Source organism: Vidua macroura, chromosome Z (assembly GCF_024509145.1).
Source record: "Vidua macroura isolate BioBank_ID:100142 chromosome Z, ASM2450914v1, whole genome shotgun sequence".
Taxonomy (NCBI): domain Eukaryota; kingdom Metazoa; phylum Chordata; class Aves; order Passeriformes; family Viduidae; genus Vidua; species Vidua macroura.
This window is the reverse complement of record NC_071611.1, coordinates 10,458,578-10,475,235: the sequence shown is the minus strand read 5'-3', so window position 1 is coordinate 10,475,235 and position 16,658 is coordinate 10,458,578. Positions and strand designations below refer to the sequence as shown.

The window sequence follows — 16,658 nt, the reverse complement described above, 5'->3', positions numbered from 1 at the left end:
AGGCTGCCCAAGTTCTAACTGTAAAATCTTCACATGCTTTGCATTTTAAAGTGTCATAGAGGAGCTTCTCTTCTGGAAGGAAATTAGGATTTTTGGAGAGCTATTCACATGTAACTGCTTCAAAAATAAGACAAGCAAGAATGCTCTATTCCCCAACACTGTTACAGGGTATATCCACAGTATCACAGACTTACCTGGGGGTGAAAGGGAGGAAATTAAATTGAATGCTGTTGTAAAATACACTAGTATAGAATGAATTTGTGTAATTTTTAAATGTTTAAATAAAATATAAAAATGTATGCTACTCCATGCAAAGATATTATACTCTTACCAAAAAGCAAATATCTGCTCTTAGGTAACAAAGTGTTGGTAATTCAGAGGTCAAAGTACAGCCTGTAACGAAAAACTCAATGACAAAAAGCCCCGCACAAATGTTATTTTCTTACTTAGTATCTGACAATCTACCCTATGAGCTACCAGAGAAATCAAGAGATCTGATAGCTGAAATTTCACTTTCAGCTCCTATTCCTTTAGTAATTAAGCATTAACAAGTATGTTGTATTTTACTGCATCACATACTATACAAAAGGGCTTGGAATGGGCCACAAATCAATCACAAACCTGGCCTCAGCTGATCATATTATAGGGGCCTTTTACAGTTTGATGTCAGCTCTGAATGTTGATTGCCCAACCATAGCTTGCCAAGAGCTACATGTTCTTCCTCCCTTATTAAGTTACACGAAATTGAAAAGATATAGATCTGGATTTCAAATCCACTGATCTGTAAAAAAGGTAGCAGGAATTACATTATAGGAAATCTTGGTAGTATGGTTTATTATTAAGGTTATCCATTATTTCCAGGTATTTCAAATTTTGTCAGACTTTTAAGTAGACTGAAAACTTGCACCTTTCAGGTTTATTTCCTCTTTTTCTAGTTTTGTTTTTGTTTTTTTTTCTCATCTGAGAAATGCCTTTAGCAATTCTAAGATTCATACAAAGATTTCGTTTGTTATTAGGTGATGAGTATGTGCCAAGCATATGCTTTTTTCTGCCTTTTTCTTATCAACCATTGCATTTGGCTGATATATAAAACAGAAACAAATTATCTAGATATTATTTGGTTAGTAGTTAATCCTGAAAGGTCTGCCTGCATTACTTCATAGAAGTACTGGTGCTGCTGAGATTTGTGGACTAACACCAGGTACAAGAACTGAAATGAGGAAATTTATTTTGTAATTCATTTCCCTCTGCTTTCTTTCGGTGAAGAGAACATTTAATATAGGAAGATAAGAATTTGATCAAATATGAGAAGTATAGATTGGTACAAAGAAGGCTGTGACTTAAAGTGGACTTCTGTTATAGCGATTTAAAATAACTGCAGCAGATTCATCGTAAATTCTGAATGTGTGAGTATATGAAGAAAGTATTTAAGTAGGCTGAAAAAGGAAATGGCAATGAATGACACACAGAAAGAATAAACTGTGATCTTGAAAGAACTTGTTCCCTGAATGTTGGTTTGTTTTTAGTTAGTTAGTTTGTTTTTTCACCCATAAATATAGATGCTGTAGGATGAAGAAAAAACAAGGTCAAACATGTTGCACAAATGAAGGGTATTGTCAGTAATCACCTTTTTAACATGGATGAGATTACTAAGATACTATTTGCTTTTGATTTGATGAGAAGTCGAAAGCCTATTGGTACCAAAACATGAATCATTTGCAGGTAACATTCAATTTCCATAGGGATTTTGAGGTGGAAAATGTATTCTGATAACTATTTTCATGTTATATGGGACATCCTAGATCTGTAAGATCTACCTGTGACAGTCAGCCAGGAGCACCGCCTTCATATCTGGTTTGAATTTCTGGTAGTTCAACTGTGAAATTGAGTCCAGGCAGCCTGGAACGTGGACTAAAGGCCAGAAGGACATTTGTAACCACATAAGCCAAAACTACCTCAGCAAGCACAAAGCCACAAAAATAATTGTGCCTTTGTCTTTTCTGATCTTAGAAATTGTGAAAAGGTTAGGGAAATGAGTGTAAAAGGCACATAAAAGAACCTGAGAGCTACTGCAAGTGGAATACTGCCAGAAACTGTACTGGGAATATGGTTTCCCTCAAGCAAAATTTTGACATTTAGAAAATTCTTCTTGTTTGTTATTATGTATGCCCTCCCAGGATGAGGCTCCAGCTGCTTCAGATCCTGGCACTAGGTCAAACAGTACAGCAGTATTCATACTGCCACTTCTGGTGCTATAATTCTGTGTGTCAGAAATCCCAGTTCAGTCTCAATTTCACCAAATTTTTCCTGGCTTCTTTGCAATCCCCACTCCCAGAAAATGATGAATACCTGAGGGCAAACTGCTTAAAAGTGGCTCACAAAATTCCCCTCTAGCTGAAAATACTGCCTTTGAGACTACAGTGAGAGGCATGATCAGCCACACAGATGAATCTGGAAAAAAGTTTTTAAGAATTCTGGGAAATATGAACACAGACAACTATTCTAGATTTGTTACAGAAAAAAAAATACCTTACATGCTATTGAGAAATGAGAACAAAGCCATGGTGAGTTTCGTGCTGCGTCATTTGAGTGTGAAGAATCCTATGCCCACATATGGCCGCCATAGCATCTCTACCCATACCGGTCTGATTATGTTAATCTTGTTTCCATGTAAACATAGCAGAAAACTTTAAGCACCTTACAATGATCACATAACTAATTTTATGTGACAAGTACTCATGTAACAGCAAAAATAAGAGATTACTTGTTGCAGTTATAAATAGAAGGTGTGGTGGGCTTTTTTGTTTGTTTTCATTTACTTTATCAGGAAGTAATCTGAAATTACTTTTTTTTTATATGTATATATATGTATGTGTCTAGCAAAAGATTACATGATAAAAGCTTTTTCATATTTCTGCAGGCTAGAAAAATAATCAAGGCTTCTTAGTTATCCAGAAGGCAAAACAATCCCTTGAGGAAACACAGTAAACAATGTAATGACTTGTGAAAACTATGATTTCAATGGATCATTTCCTTTTTGCCTGAACTGCTCTTTCATGACTACTCTTCTAAGCTTACCAATTTCAAGGTTGACTTTTTGCTAAATGTAGACAGCTGGCCTTCTGCATCATATTAGAATCTAGTCCTATGAGTATATACAGATATTACTTATTATACAGTGATTTCCCTACTAAATGTATTTTAAAGTTATTACTGCTATTACAGGGTGTAAAAAAGGTAACACAGAATGAAGTCTGGGTAAGAAAAAAAAGTTTTCAATATATTAAAAAAACCTTATACCTAAATGTGGCCACAGGCCTAGAGGGTAAGTGCAAAAAGCAGAGTCACACAGAAAAAACCTTTTTTGTTTTTTTTTTAGTTCAATAACTATTGTTGCATCCCTGGGTGGATTCAGTTAGAGATTTTAATAATGTTAGTTAGCCAGTTTTATGTACCCCCATTTCACCCCCCACGATGGTTCGCTCCAGGTCACTTACCATTGGAGCCTTCCCATGTCAGTCTTGTAACCACCCCCTTTCATTGTTGCATCCTGGGATTGGGTTTTAGGGGTTCTTATTTGTGTTAGCTAGTTGAGTCCTGTATACCCCCGCGCTTCCCCCGTGTCTTCCCCACCCCTGCGGTGTCTAGCCCCATGCTGCCTGCCGCTGGACTTTCCCCCCAGCTGCTCTTGTGACCACTCCCCCGTCCGGCCCCGGGAATCCTGTGTCTGCCACCCCATCCCCATGATCCTGCTCAACCCGAGGCTCGGTGTCCACCCCTGCAGTGTCCCAGTTGGTCGCTGTCTTATGTCATCACCGCGGCACCCGCACCGATTGGGTGGGGGGGTGTCTGCCCTCCCTATCACATCCCCTATATCATCCCGCTCCTTCCTGGGTCCTGGCACCATTTCCCCCACGTGGCGTGGGAAGTGCGGGTTGCTCCCCCCCGACAGCAGCTCTCCGTGACAATAAAGCCTTCCTTCCTTCCTCGTGGGTGATCTGGACATTCCTTCCCTCTTTGCCTCAGACCCTCGTGCGGGTGACAGAACCCAGCAGACCCCAATTGGTGTGCCAGCAGCAGTGGCCCGTGGGAGAGAAGCAGCAGACCCGCGCATCCGGCGGGGAGGCAGCGCTGAAGGGCGCCGGAGCTGCTCTGGACCTGGGAGAAAGAGTGCGACACTGCATTTTATTCCTGAAACTTCTGTGTCAGTTACCCCATCCCTGCATTGCCATTCGTCCCGGAACCCTGTATCCACCCCGTCGTGTTCCTGTTGGTTGCCATGGTCCACGTCATTCCCCCGTTGCCTGTCCCCATTGGGCAAGGGGGGCTTCCGCCCCTATCTGCTCACCTCCTATATAACCCCATGTTTCCTTTGTCTTGTCACCATCTTGTCCACATGGGCGCTGGGGGACGGACGCCACCCTCCACTGCGGCCAGCGTACGGGAATAAACCTTATCCAGCAAACCGCAAGGCAAGGTGTGCCATTCCTTTGCCCCTTCATCTCCTCCCTGCGCCGGTTATAGAACACGGCAGCCCACACCGGTGTGCTCAGTGCCAGAGTGCCCGGGAACGCGGCCACCACGGTCCGGCCGAAGGGGCAGAGCCTAGCCGGGCTCCAGAGCTGCCCGGGACCAGGGGGAAGAACACAACGCCGCAACCTATTTCTTTAAAATAAAAGAATCCTGATCCATCATTAAAAACCAATAGCAAAACCAAACTCTATTATGGTTTATTGTATTTTAGATTAGGTATGGGGCACACATAGTTAAGGATCAAAGTGCTTTTGCTCCTATTTCTACTGAATATTTACTTCTTAGCAAAATACTAACGTATGGATGTGTTAAACTTTGCAAAACTGTCAGAATTGTTACATTTTAGTAATTCAGAATAGTTTACCTCTAATAGCTGCACCTTGAAAAACCGTAAAGCATTCACTTTTAAAAGAAAATGAGGATAATTTTTAGTAGCAGATATATTCAGGAGCAATTTTTTTTTAAAAAGGAAGAGATGTCCCTTTTGCCAACTAGTGTTCACTTTATAATGCAGTACTCTTTTCAGCAAGGTAATGAGTCACACATTTAATATTAAAAAAAAAAAATTAAAGGATATTCAGTTAACAAGGTAATTATTTGTGAGAACACACTGAAGATCTAAAGAGACAAAACAGTATCATAAAAAAGGAATAAACAAAACAAATTTGCATGCATGTCCAGAATTCTTATAATGAATTAAGCTAAAATGTCTATTTAAACTCTCTTGCTTTATTAATAAGCATGTTTATAAGATGTCTTGAGCATTTTGGATATAAATATTTTTAAAATACATTGAAAGACATGAGAATGGTCCACTGAATATCTTATTAAAAATGTTTTGTGTAAAATGGGCTGGAATAAAAGGAGAAAAACCTAAATTATTTTTTTGAAAAAACAGATGTATTTTTTCAGTTCTTTTTAATTTCAAATCAACCCTGATTGGGTTTGATTTAAGGTACTTTACAATATCTAGGCTCCTGAATTCAAGATTAATATATCCTTTGCCACACTTCACATTCTGTGGTTGGTTCTTTTTTTGTTTGTTTATTTTTGAGCTTAATTAAACATCAATGGTTTTATAAATGCACTTAAACTGCAGACATCCTGTTTCAGAATTAAAGACATACAATAACCACAAACAAAAGGTTCTGTTTGCCAGATGTAAATCTATTATCCCTCCCAACAACAGCAAAAGTGAAGATTCCACTTCATCCCTTCATCCTATATTTAGAAACCAGGTGCACTTCAACATGAGGCAGCTTAATCCCTTTTAAAATGTTAGAAGTTGAAATATCAAGGCTTTCTGAAAACTGATTTATCAGTGAGCTCTTGCCAGTGTGTTTTTGACAATTTACACTTTAGAGTCAATAGACACTTTTGATTTCCCATCAGAAAGACATTCATCTTTCTATAGCTCAAAGATCTAATATTAAAGGAAGACTTCAGCTGTTTTATATCTAAAAATAAAGAGCATAACTTTTACTCATCACTCAAAAAACAAGTAAACTATAATGCTGAAAAAAAATCTGATGGAATCTATTTATACATTTTCTTAATAATTTTATTCAATTATTAAAATTATTCTAACAATCTCATTTAAAAATTCAGAATTTTCAATTTAATTTCACAGTATTACTGAAATAAACAGCTATCATCTGAAATGATGCTAAAAGCACAAATCACTATGTATGGTATCTGTGTTAAAATTCCCAACTTTGTGTCTCTCTTGCAGCTCGCAACACAGGAAATCTCAGTTGTGTATATTTTTAAATCAATGTCTGATCAATGACACTAATTATGTACTTAAAATTCCATCTACATTTCAAAATTGTATTAGCTATAAATGCAGTATCCTGCTCGCACTACATATTCCATAATATATCTATTTTGTTATATTTGAGAAATTTTAAAAGTTATTATTTCAACTTATCAACAAAAAAACAAATGATTAAATGGGGAATAATATTTCTCCTACTGTATTGCCCACCATTCTTGGCCCCTATTAAGCAAAACATGCTGTTTCACTCTTCACAATACTTTTTTTTTTTTTTTTTTTTTTTTTTCCTAATTGAACGTTGCAGTAAAATACTAGCCTAGCAAAGATGCAAATGATCTTAACTAAGTCCTTACCATTTTTCTGGACATTTAGTTTCTCTTTTTTTTTTTTTAAATAATGATTTTTCACAAAATTCCCTAGTAATGGACTCAAAATTCTGTTTTAGAATTCAGATCTTAAAAAGTCTTGTAGATCCCTATTGAACTTTCAGGTTCATTATATTATTTTGAGAAACAATAATTAGTTTTGAATACAATAAATTACCTGACCTGAGACACATTTGTTAATGTAGGCAACAATTTAATAATTTGGATTTTACTTTGGGTTTTTATTTTGGTTTTTCCTTTAAACCAACTTCCTCAAACAGTATTATTTAAGGTTACATTTCTCTTTACTTATCTTTCTGTCCCAAAACAGGGGAAATAAGCCTTTTAACGATGATATTGTGAAATACACTCATAGCACTATAGAATTATCATGAATTGCAAAATATATTGCTTTTTTCTGTTCCTTTGAAGGTCATACTATTTATCAATGCCTCTTAATATTGTCATGCAAATGGTACAGGGAATAATCTATGAGCGACACATCCAGCAATCCACACATGCTTCAGGCAGACAGCAACCTTAGCATGAATTGATACACAGGTATCTGATAACAGCACAATTCCTATTCAAATTAATTCTCTACTGAAGGATTATAGAATACCTCAGCCAGAAAGTATGATAAATTAATTACATTCAGTTTCTGACCTCAGAGTGTTTGCAGTTCTGACTTTTGCAATGACTATCACTGCATACATGCAATTGTGGCATGTTAAGACACCGGAAAAGAAAACACCCAAATCACCTTCTAGAAAAAGTCTGAACTGATACATGTGCATAAATAAATAGGGAACCCTTCATTTTCTTTCTAGACAAGTCATGATGAGACTAATGCACAGCTGTACTTCAGTTCTCTTAGAATGAAATCAATACTAATATGTAGAATAAATGACTGTATAAATGGAGAAGCTTCTACCCCCAAAACCAAACAACCCCATAAGCAACTCATCAGAGAACATCAAAAAATGTAATGTTCTTATTCTTAAGATAAACAAAACAGCAGTAGTGCTGGTAGTCTAGGTAAGTTCAGATACTATAAAAAGGACAATGATTTTTTTATACCCTAAAATATTGAAGATTGAGCAGCTTAATTTACTGATGACCTTTTAGTTACATTTAACATGGTTCGTAAGCTATAACCTACAATTACCAATATGATGCTAGGAAGAGACCGCAACAACAGAAAGAACATTAAAGAAATTATTTAAATTCTAGAATATTCATGACACTATAATTTAGGTCCCTAATATTTTAAAACTGAAGAAACCTACAAAATCATACAAAGGAGCTGGCATGCTATATTCATGGAAATTTTAAAACCCATAGGTGAAGGCTTTTTGGAGGATCAACATATTCATAAATTATTTAACAGTAGAAAATTACTAATAAAAATATCTTAAATTCTGCAAATGATATAAATATTATTTTATGATAGATTATAATCTATTGATTCTTAAATGGTGTTATTATATAAACTAAAATTTGTGTTAATAAACTTACAACTGAATTCTTAATTTTGATACATAATAACAAAGGAAATGAAGAGGTAGGCAAAAAAAGGTCTCCAAAAAAGGGTACTTCCTTTTGGGACTTAAAAATATTTATAAAATTTTCTACTGAATTCATCCACATCAGTTCTGCCCACTCTACCACACTATTGATCATTACACCATGAAATGAAAAAAAAAAAAAAAAAAAACCTTAAAAGTACTTTAGCGCTTCTATTTTTGCATAAACATCCTGCTGATGTAGTTATTTTACTTTTTTTTACTGCTTTAAGCCATTGGGAGGAGTTTTGGAAACAACTCCCTTGAGAGTGAAGGAAATCATAAAGTCAAATACACAAAGTTGTCTTGCAAGTTAATACAGCCAAAGCTGAATCATCGTAGTTTTATGTGATATTTGTACCAAGAGTAATGACTGGAATTAATTCCAACATGGAACAGGATGTTAGTATGTTGCTTTATTCTTCTCTGTAGAGCTCAAATCTTTGTTATATACTAATCCAATTATCTACATCAAAATAATTTGTTACAACCTCTCTGGTTAGAAGTTGAGGTACTGCAACAGGGAAATTTATTGAAAAATGATGGATAGACTTCATTGTTCACTGAAAATCTGAAGAAAATAGAGCAACAAGTAGTTTTTGGTTTATTTTACACTTATTTTCATGATCTAGCAGTAATTTCTCTAACTCTTTATATGCAACAGGTGGTAATTGAAAATTGTTCTTCTGGAACATAAATGATTCCTGGTTTGGGATATAAGAGTGCTAGACAGAGACTGCTGTTTTTCATCTGGCCCCAAGAGCAGTGAAATTTATTCAAAACAGCTAAGTAATAGAAATTCATTGCTAATTTCACTGCAAAAGTCCACAGCAGGAACAGTTTGGGACAGAAAGTTTAAAAATGTGAATGGAAAGGGTATTATGTGTACAAAAATAAATTTTGCTAACCTAGTGCCATTATCTAATAGTTTTGTGTATTTCACTTATTCTTTATTATTACATTTGTCTTTGAAAATTAAATCCTGTTGATGGACAGAAATCAAAAAGCTGAGCAAGTCAAAGTCACTTTTCACCAGAAAATTCTACTTTATATATTAGTCAACTAAATATGATGAGTCTGATACTTTCTATAGACCTGTTTCAAGAGTGCCTGATGTACTTTCAGCTCTTATCTGAAGTAGCTTAGTTCACAATTTTCTGTCTCTTTGAGATACCTGAAGATGTAGATTATAATGTAATATATAAATTTAACATAATTTCATAAAGATTACAACAATATTTATATGAATTATCTGCCTAAAGGACACTGAGGGAAACAGTGACTAGTAACACTATTTTGAAAAGCTTTGAGATTAGTCTAGGAATCCTGAGTTCTCCATTGAACCAGCTGAGTTTGGCACTAACACTGTAGTATGCCCAGGATGATGAAAGGGGAAAAACCCGTATCTCCTATACAAGACAGGAAATCTATTATAAATCAGATGTCAAAAAACAGATCCCTTGTACAAGTAAAGTCTCGGAACTTTTTGTAGGGGTGTGGCAGGAAGAATGTTTTCTATTTTTATAGCATTCACCTTTGAAACTGAAAATGTCATAATTCTCTAAAAATTGGAATTTATGACACTCAGCCTTATTTTGCACTACAGCTGAAATTAGTCATTATTACATGACATAGAAAATTTTGTACTTTATTAATTCAGGAAATTTTCCAATATCTGGCTTTATCCCATCTAGCAATTGGTGCTTTTTAGATTTTTAGAAAAAAATATTTAAGCTCCTCTACCCTTGGCCCAAACATACAAGAGAAAAAAGAAGAAAATCAGATGCATCTCACTTATGATCTATTTTTCCATCCCTCAAAAAATTAAAGGAGGCATGACCTTAAATTCTTTGTTACTGCAAAGCAATCCTGGAAGTCAAATTCTATTTTGACTCTCTAAAGGATATCATAAAGATTCAAATTCTGGGTAAAATTCAGCCTTTATCTAAGATTTTAAAAGTATATTATTTAGAACTATCGAAAGCCAGAAAAAAATGGCTATACCCAGATTTCTATTTTTTATTCTATTAACTTTAACAAAAAGGACAGTAGCAAAATTTATTTTTGAAGTCAACTTTTATTTGATCCTGTTCTCAAGCCTGTTCAAGGTTGCTTGTAAGAATATTTGAATACTGTAGTTTAACACAAGTTTTTGGAAAACTGTTTTTTTCTTTAACTGTTGACTTGATGTTTTCTTTAACTACTAATTGCTAGAATTAATTTATCCATTAGTGTGAGTTCTCAAAAATTTATTTTTTCTCTTCCCATAGCTATATTTCAGGTAGAAAAAGAGTCCCAAACAATTTCAAGAATGTAGTACCCTTATTAACATTTTTTTACTCCTTCTGTGCATTTCACCATGGATTTTGCTATTCCAATGATGAAACACATGAAATAGCTGGCTGAAACCTCTTTTTATGCTTTGTTATGCTTAAATGAATTTTGATGACAAGTCTGGAATTAGGTTTCTTGAAATAACTATACAAATATTCCAACTCCTCATAAATGTTCATGAAAGCACAATGGGCTGCAAATATTAAAAATATTAGTGAATCTTTGATCCTATTTACTCACTCTGGTTAAGTACAATTTAGTTACTTCTTTCTTTCTATCTTTCTCTTTCTTTTTTTGTCACTTTGTTTCCCACCCCCACATCCTTTTGCAGTATCAGAATCACACCATATACACATACGAACAGAACATATAGCAAAGCAAAAGTACCATAAATTCAAATTTTGACACAAATGCAATAATACTGCTTCAAATTCTACCTTTATAAGGCTGATATACTCCTGAGAATTTTTAGAAATTGTGTACATGCAACATATGCATATGCAATGCCATATGCAATTTTCCTATATGCCCATACAATTTTTAAGGTGTCTACTACCCTTATTAAAAACATCTTCTGCAGAAAAAGTGAAACTGTAAAATTATATTAAAAACAATTTTGTAATTAATATGCTGAGAGATCCATGGTAATGTTCTTACTGAAAGATATAACTATTGTAATAGCTACAGGAAAGAAACCAACCAAAGAAAACCAGATCGATTTCTTCCTCAGAAACTGCATGGTCCTGGACTTTCACTGGACAACAGCACATAAATTGGTCCTTTTAGAAGAAATCACTGTAGAAGTTCTTATTTTTTTTATTTAAAAGCAAAAGACTTAGATTGTTACTTTTGCCTTTTTCCTAATATATACATACAGTAACATACAGGTAAGTCATAAAAATGTGTCATGATGTTAGATGGTTCAACTTAGATTTGCTGTTTGTTTATAAAAACATAATGATTAACATCAGTTTCCTTTTCTTATTCCTTGTATTAAAATAAAATATCAGCTTTAATGAATTTTATTTACATACTGCTGAAATGGAGAGGATAAGCTTTTCCTAGTTATCCCTTGGTGACATACAATCCTAGCTGCAATTAAGTTTTTTTTAATTTGTCTGCCATTTTATTTTAATTTTTAGCATTACGTTATGAAGGTTAAACTGCTTCTTATAAAAATTGATGAAAATTGACTTCCTTATTCTGTAAGAAATGTTTTAACTTTAGCTGTTGACTTGATGTTTTCTTTAACTACTGATTGCTAGAATTCATTTATTCATTTTGACCTACTTAGTGTGAGTTGTCAAAAAGTGGCTAAAGTATACTGTTTTGTAAAAAGAAAAATAAGTATGGAGTTTACAATACCACACTGAATAAGCGATCCTTTAAATAGTCTTTGTAACAAAAAGAATGTGATAAAAGCGTAGGATATTCAGTGTAATGGTAAGGTAAAGATAATGAAAAAGACAAAGAAGTTCCATATATACAGCAGGGCGGAAAAAAATAGACCTGCTGTTAAGGCATTCAAAATTTCAGGCTGCTTTTGAAAAACTGGCAGGGTAAGCTGACTGCATAATTAAAATACATGGGTTTCTTCCTACTTCAGGGAAAGAGAAAGCTGTAATGTTGCATCCTGGGCTGGGTTTAGATTAGGGGTTTTATAATGTTAGGTAGCCAGTTCTGTGTACCCCCGTTTCCCCCCGCAATGGTTCGCTCCAGGCTGCCTGCCATTGGAGCTTCCCCACGTCACCCAGTAACCACCCCATTCATTTCTGAAATTTCCTTGTCAGCTACCCCATCCCCACATCCCTATTCCTCCCGGAAACCTGTATTCACCCCCATCACATTCCCGTTGGTCGCTGTGGTCCACGTCACCCCCCCGTTGCCTGTCCCCATTGGGCGGGAGGGCTTCCACCAGCGTCTGCCTGCCCCCTATAAAACCCCACACACACTCGGTCCTGTCGCCATCTTGTCCACGCGGCGCTGGGGAGCGGTCACTGCTCTCCATCGCAGCACCACGCGACAATAAACCTTCTCCAGCCAACCGCAAAGACAGGGTGGTCATTCCCTCACCTCCTCATTCTCCTTCCAGTGCGGTTACAGAGCGTGGCCAGCCCATGCTGGTGCGCTGAACACCAGAGTGCCCGGACCACGCGGTGACCCCGGTCTGGCCGAGAAGCAGCGCCTTTAGCTAGGCTCCCGAGCTGCCCCAGACCGGGGAAAAGAACGCAAAGCCACACTGTAAGTCAGTTTTTTTGGCTACTTAACAACTTCTACATTCAATTTTCTTCTGTCATATTTTGATGAATTAATTGTGGGGTAAGATAATCACAGCTAAATCCTTATCCAGCTTATTTAGCTGTCCAAATATTAAGGCTATTCCAATGGTATGTTCACTCTTGTAGAACAGCTGTCTTCTGAATTTTTTTCTTGCAAGGTTTCAGAAGTTCATTAATTCAAAAGAAGGCCTGTGTTCTTGGGTATAAAGGCTCATGGTATGGTGATTCATAGTGCATTTAATGTATTTTTTCCAAGGGTATTTGAATGGTGAATTAGAGAGTGTGTACAACCAGCTTGACAGTGCACTGCAGACAAAACCAGAAAATGCTGAGCTCAAAAATGACACAACCTTCTCTCCATGTGGTAAAGGGCTCTTTCACAGATCATGGTTGGGAGATAACACACCAAGAATTTGCAAATAGAGCAAACCCTCTGTAGCGCCAGACTTCAACTGAGTACTCATCATGTAAATTATTGGCAATGAGTGGATAGAAACACATCCTTGATGGTCCTGGTTAGGTATTGGCATTTAAATTCCTATCGCAATAATCCCCCGCAGACATGCTCTGAATACTGTCTGCTTTTTCCCTTCTTTTGGGATGCCTCAGTTCACCCTATAAAGAGGTGCACTTTACCTTTGTTCTTTTATCATTTTTGTTTCATTTACTCTCTTGTGGATAGATACATAAAAAGAGAGCACCTCCCCTGAACATTTTTTGTGTCACCTATTCCCACTGGCATAGGAAAACAGCCTAGAATTTCAACCAGACTTTCAGCATCCAGAATTTTAGTATACATCTCAATGGTAAAGTATAAAGCTATATAGAAAATAAGAAGTTTGTTTTTTCTGTTTGCTTGTACACTTTTTTTTGTTTGGTTTTGGTTTTTGTTTGCTTTTGGTTTGGGTATTTTTTTGCTAGAGAAGAAGCTAAGCGGGATTGCTAATTTAGTTCAATTCCCAGATCAATTTCAGCTACAGCTTTGTAGAATACAGTTCCTATTTAATAAGTATGACCTCTACTCTTTCCTCTAAATACTTTATAACTCACCCTGTTAAAATGTTTATTTATATTTTCTATTTAGGTATATTTATATTGTATATTTAGGTATATTGATTACATATTTCTTCATCATTGCTTTGCCATGATTATTCACTATTTTACTAATCTTCATTTCATTATGCATTTCATCATAAATGATTCGTGCTTACTTCCATATAATCAACAAAAGTATTGAACAAAGCTGGCCTTAGAGTTTCCTTTGAACTTCTCTGAAAACACCTTTATATAGTAATGATAAATACATTATGAGGACCACCAGCTAGATCTTAATGCATTTAACTTGGACCACACTGGTATGGTGCTATTATTTAAAATGAAAAATTCATACAAAATTAGGCCAAAAGTCAAACTCTACTTATATTAAATCCCTGCATTTTATGTCTGCTAACTTCAAATAATTAAATCAGGGGTTTAAAAATTTATTTTTCCATTAAAAATATTAAACTGCTTTTAGTGATTGGAGTTTTTTACTTAATTCTTTCTACTTAATTTTTCTATGTAATTTTCCATTATTGCATGTAAAGCTGATGTCAGAGTAACTACTTCAGCAGTTAGCAGAAGTATTCATTAGCTGTGCTTGAGTATTGAGTATCTGAAAACTTCAAGGAATCAACGAACTAGTAATAATTAAAACTCTGAAGAACATTTAATGAGTTATTCCTGGATGTTATCACTTTCCCTAACTGCTAATGGACTGGAAATTTCTTTTTGTTATCAAGGAGTCAACCACATTATCTTTTTGCTTTACAGAGAGAAAGCTGAAACATATTCTCAGTTAGCTGTTTTACTAATAATTCTCTGCTGTTATCATTTTTACTATGTCTTCACATAAAGTACATATTGTACTTTTATTTTTTAGGCTTGAGTTTTCTTTCCTCAATCCCTGTAACTTTTCCTATTGATTTTCTACATTTAGTAAACACAAATCTACATGGTTAAAGAACCATTTCAGTTCAACTTCCCACGTTTCTGATAAATTTCCTGCTATTTTTTAACTTTCCATTGGCAACTGAAACAGTGTAGGTGTATATGCATATTTAGTTTATTTCTTTATTGATGAATGACAACATTTTGACTCCCATGTAGCCTGTGTAAAAATACTCAACCTTTTTCTGTCTAAAATGCATTCAGTTTTCCCTAACTTTGGCATTTTAAGAACTAAGCATATTCTTGTATTGGAACCACAATCTGCTTGTCCTAAATGAATGTTAGGAGGTCACAATCACTCTCAGACACTAACTTCAGCTGAAAAAAAGAGATGTTTTTATTCAAAGTAGAGAATGATCTATATTAAATGCAAACCCACTTTCAGGTATCACACAATTTTTTCTTATGTGTTCATTGCTTCCATAAAATCACTGACAGTACACATCATATTTTCCTAATAACAGATTTTTTCCAAGTCTTTATGGTTTAGCAATAATTTCTTGTGTGCCTAAATGTTTTTATTTATAACCATGTATGTATAATGACTAGCTTTGTTCCATCCAAATAAAACTTTCATGTATATACATCTAGAAATATAATCAGGTTTTGCACAGGAAATTCACAAAAAAGAGTTAAACACAAATTCAATGTAGAAAATTTATTCCTGGCTCCATAGCAAGTACTGAGTCTCTACTTTCACTGAAAAATAAAGAATAAAATATAAGTTTTAAAGTAATATAATTAAAATTAATTTACTGAAGACTGAAGAAATTTTCATCTCACCTTATCTACACTGTTCCATAAAATTACATCTGAATGAACCATAAGGTATCTAGCCAAACAATCTGGTCACATTATTAAACAATGACAAATGAATAAGACATTCAAACCTGTACTCTGTTCAGTATCATGAACCTGAGGTCCACAGAATGAGAAGGTAGACAGTCATAATCTTCTAATTAAGCTACCTCCTGTTTTGTATCTACATGAGTTTAAATTATACCAGATGTAAGGTTATAAGCATTTCTAATGTGTGCATACAGTACAGGGCACAGTGGAGGAAATTGTAAATCTAAAAAATGCATTTTAACATGCATCAAACAACTTCATAGCACATGAAGAGAGCCAAATGGAAAAAGCTTTCAAACATACATTTTTAGGCAAGACCAATATAAAGATGCTAATTTTGGTGATAATACATGTATTATTTAAAATTCTAAGAGCATATATTACTTCAAATTAAGATAATTCCTTCCAGGATATATAATTTCCACTGATATCACAACTTCATTCAAAACAGAAGCTTACCAAAGGGTGGGAAGTTGAGATTCATAACTTCCTTGAGCTGAGCCTACACAGTCATTCATAGTTGGTATACAAACACCAGACAAAAATTATTTGGAACAGTAACATATGCTCTTGAATATCTAAACTATTTTCATTTCAACCCAGAATTAACAATTGACCAATAAAATTCACTCACCCTCTCTTCGATTAAGCCTTGCAAATCCAGGGCTGTGACTGCTAGACAGCTCTGATGAGCTACTGAATGATGACTGAGGCAAAGCAGACACCAGCTGATCATCACAATTATCTGCAAATGAAAAATATCACATTCAGGTTAATCCGACAGACCTGCTTACTGGAACTGTAACAGAATCAACTCTGCATCTGAGAGCAGCATATCTCTAAATATTTCCTCTTGCTGTATTATGTGTAGAAGTATCAGTACCGAGGCACATGTTTGGATTTTTTTACCCAATATTTCATGAGACTACCAGACAATAATTTATCATGTTCTTTAACCAGCTGGTTT

General features: G+C 35.2%; 1 protein-coding gene across 1 annotated transcript in view; it reads right to left on the bottom strand.

Moving 5' to 3' along the window:
* CNTNAP4 (contactin associated protein family member 4) overlaps positions 1–16,658 on the bottom strand; it is a 214,501-nt gene that overhangs the window by 149,716 nt on the left and 48,127 nt on the right. The window contains exon 2 of the mRNA XM_054003153.1: positions 16,326–16,436. Within this exon, the coding sequence (XP_053859128.1) occupies positions 16,326–16,436 (111 nt within the window). The remainder of the gene's footprint in view (positions 1–16,325; positions 16,437–16,658) is intronic.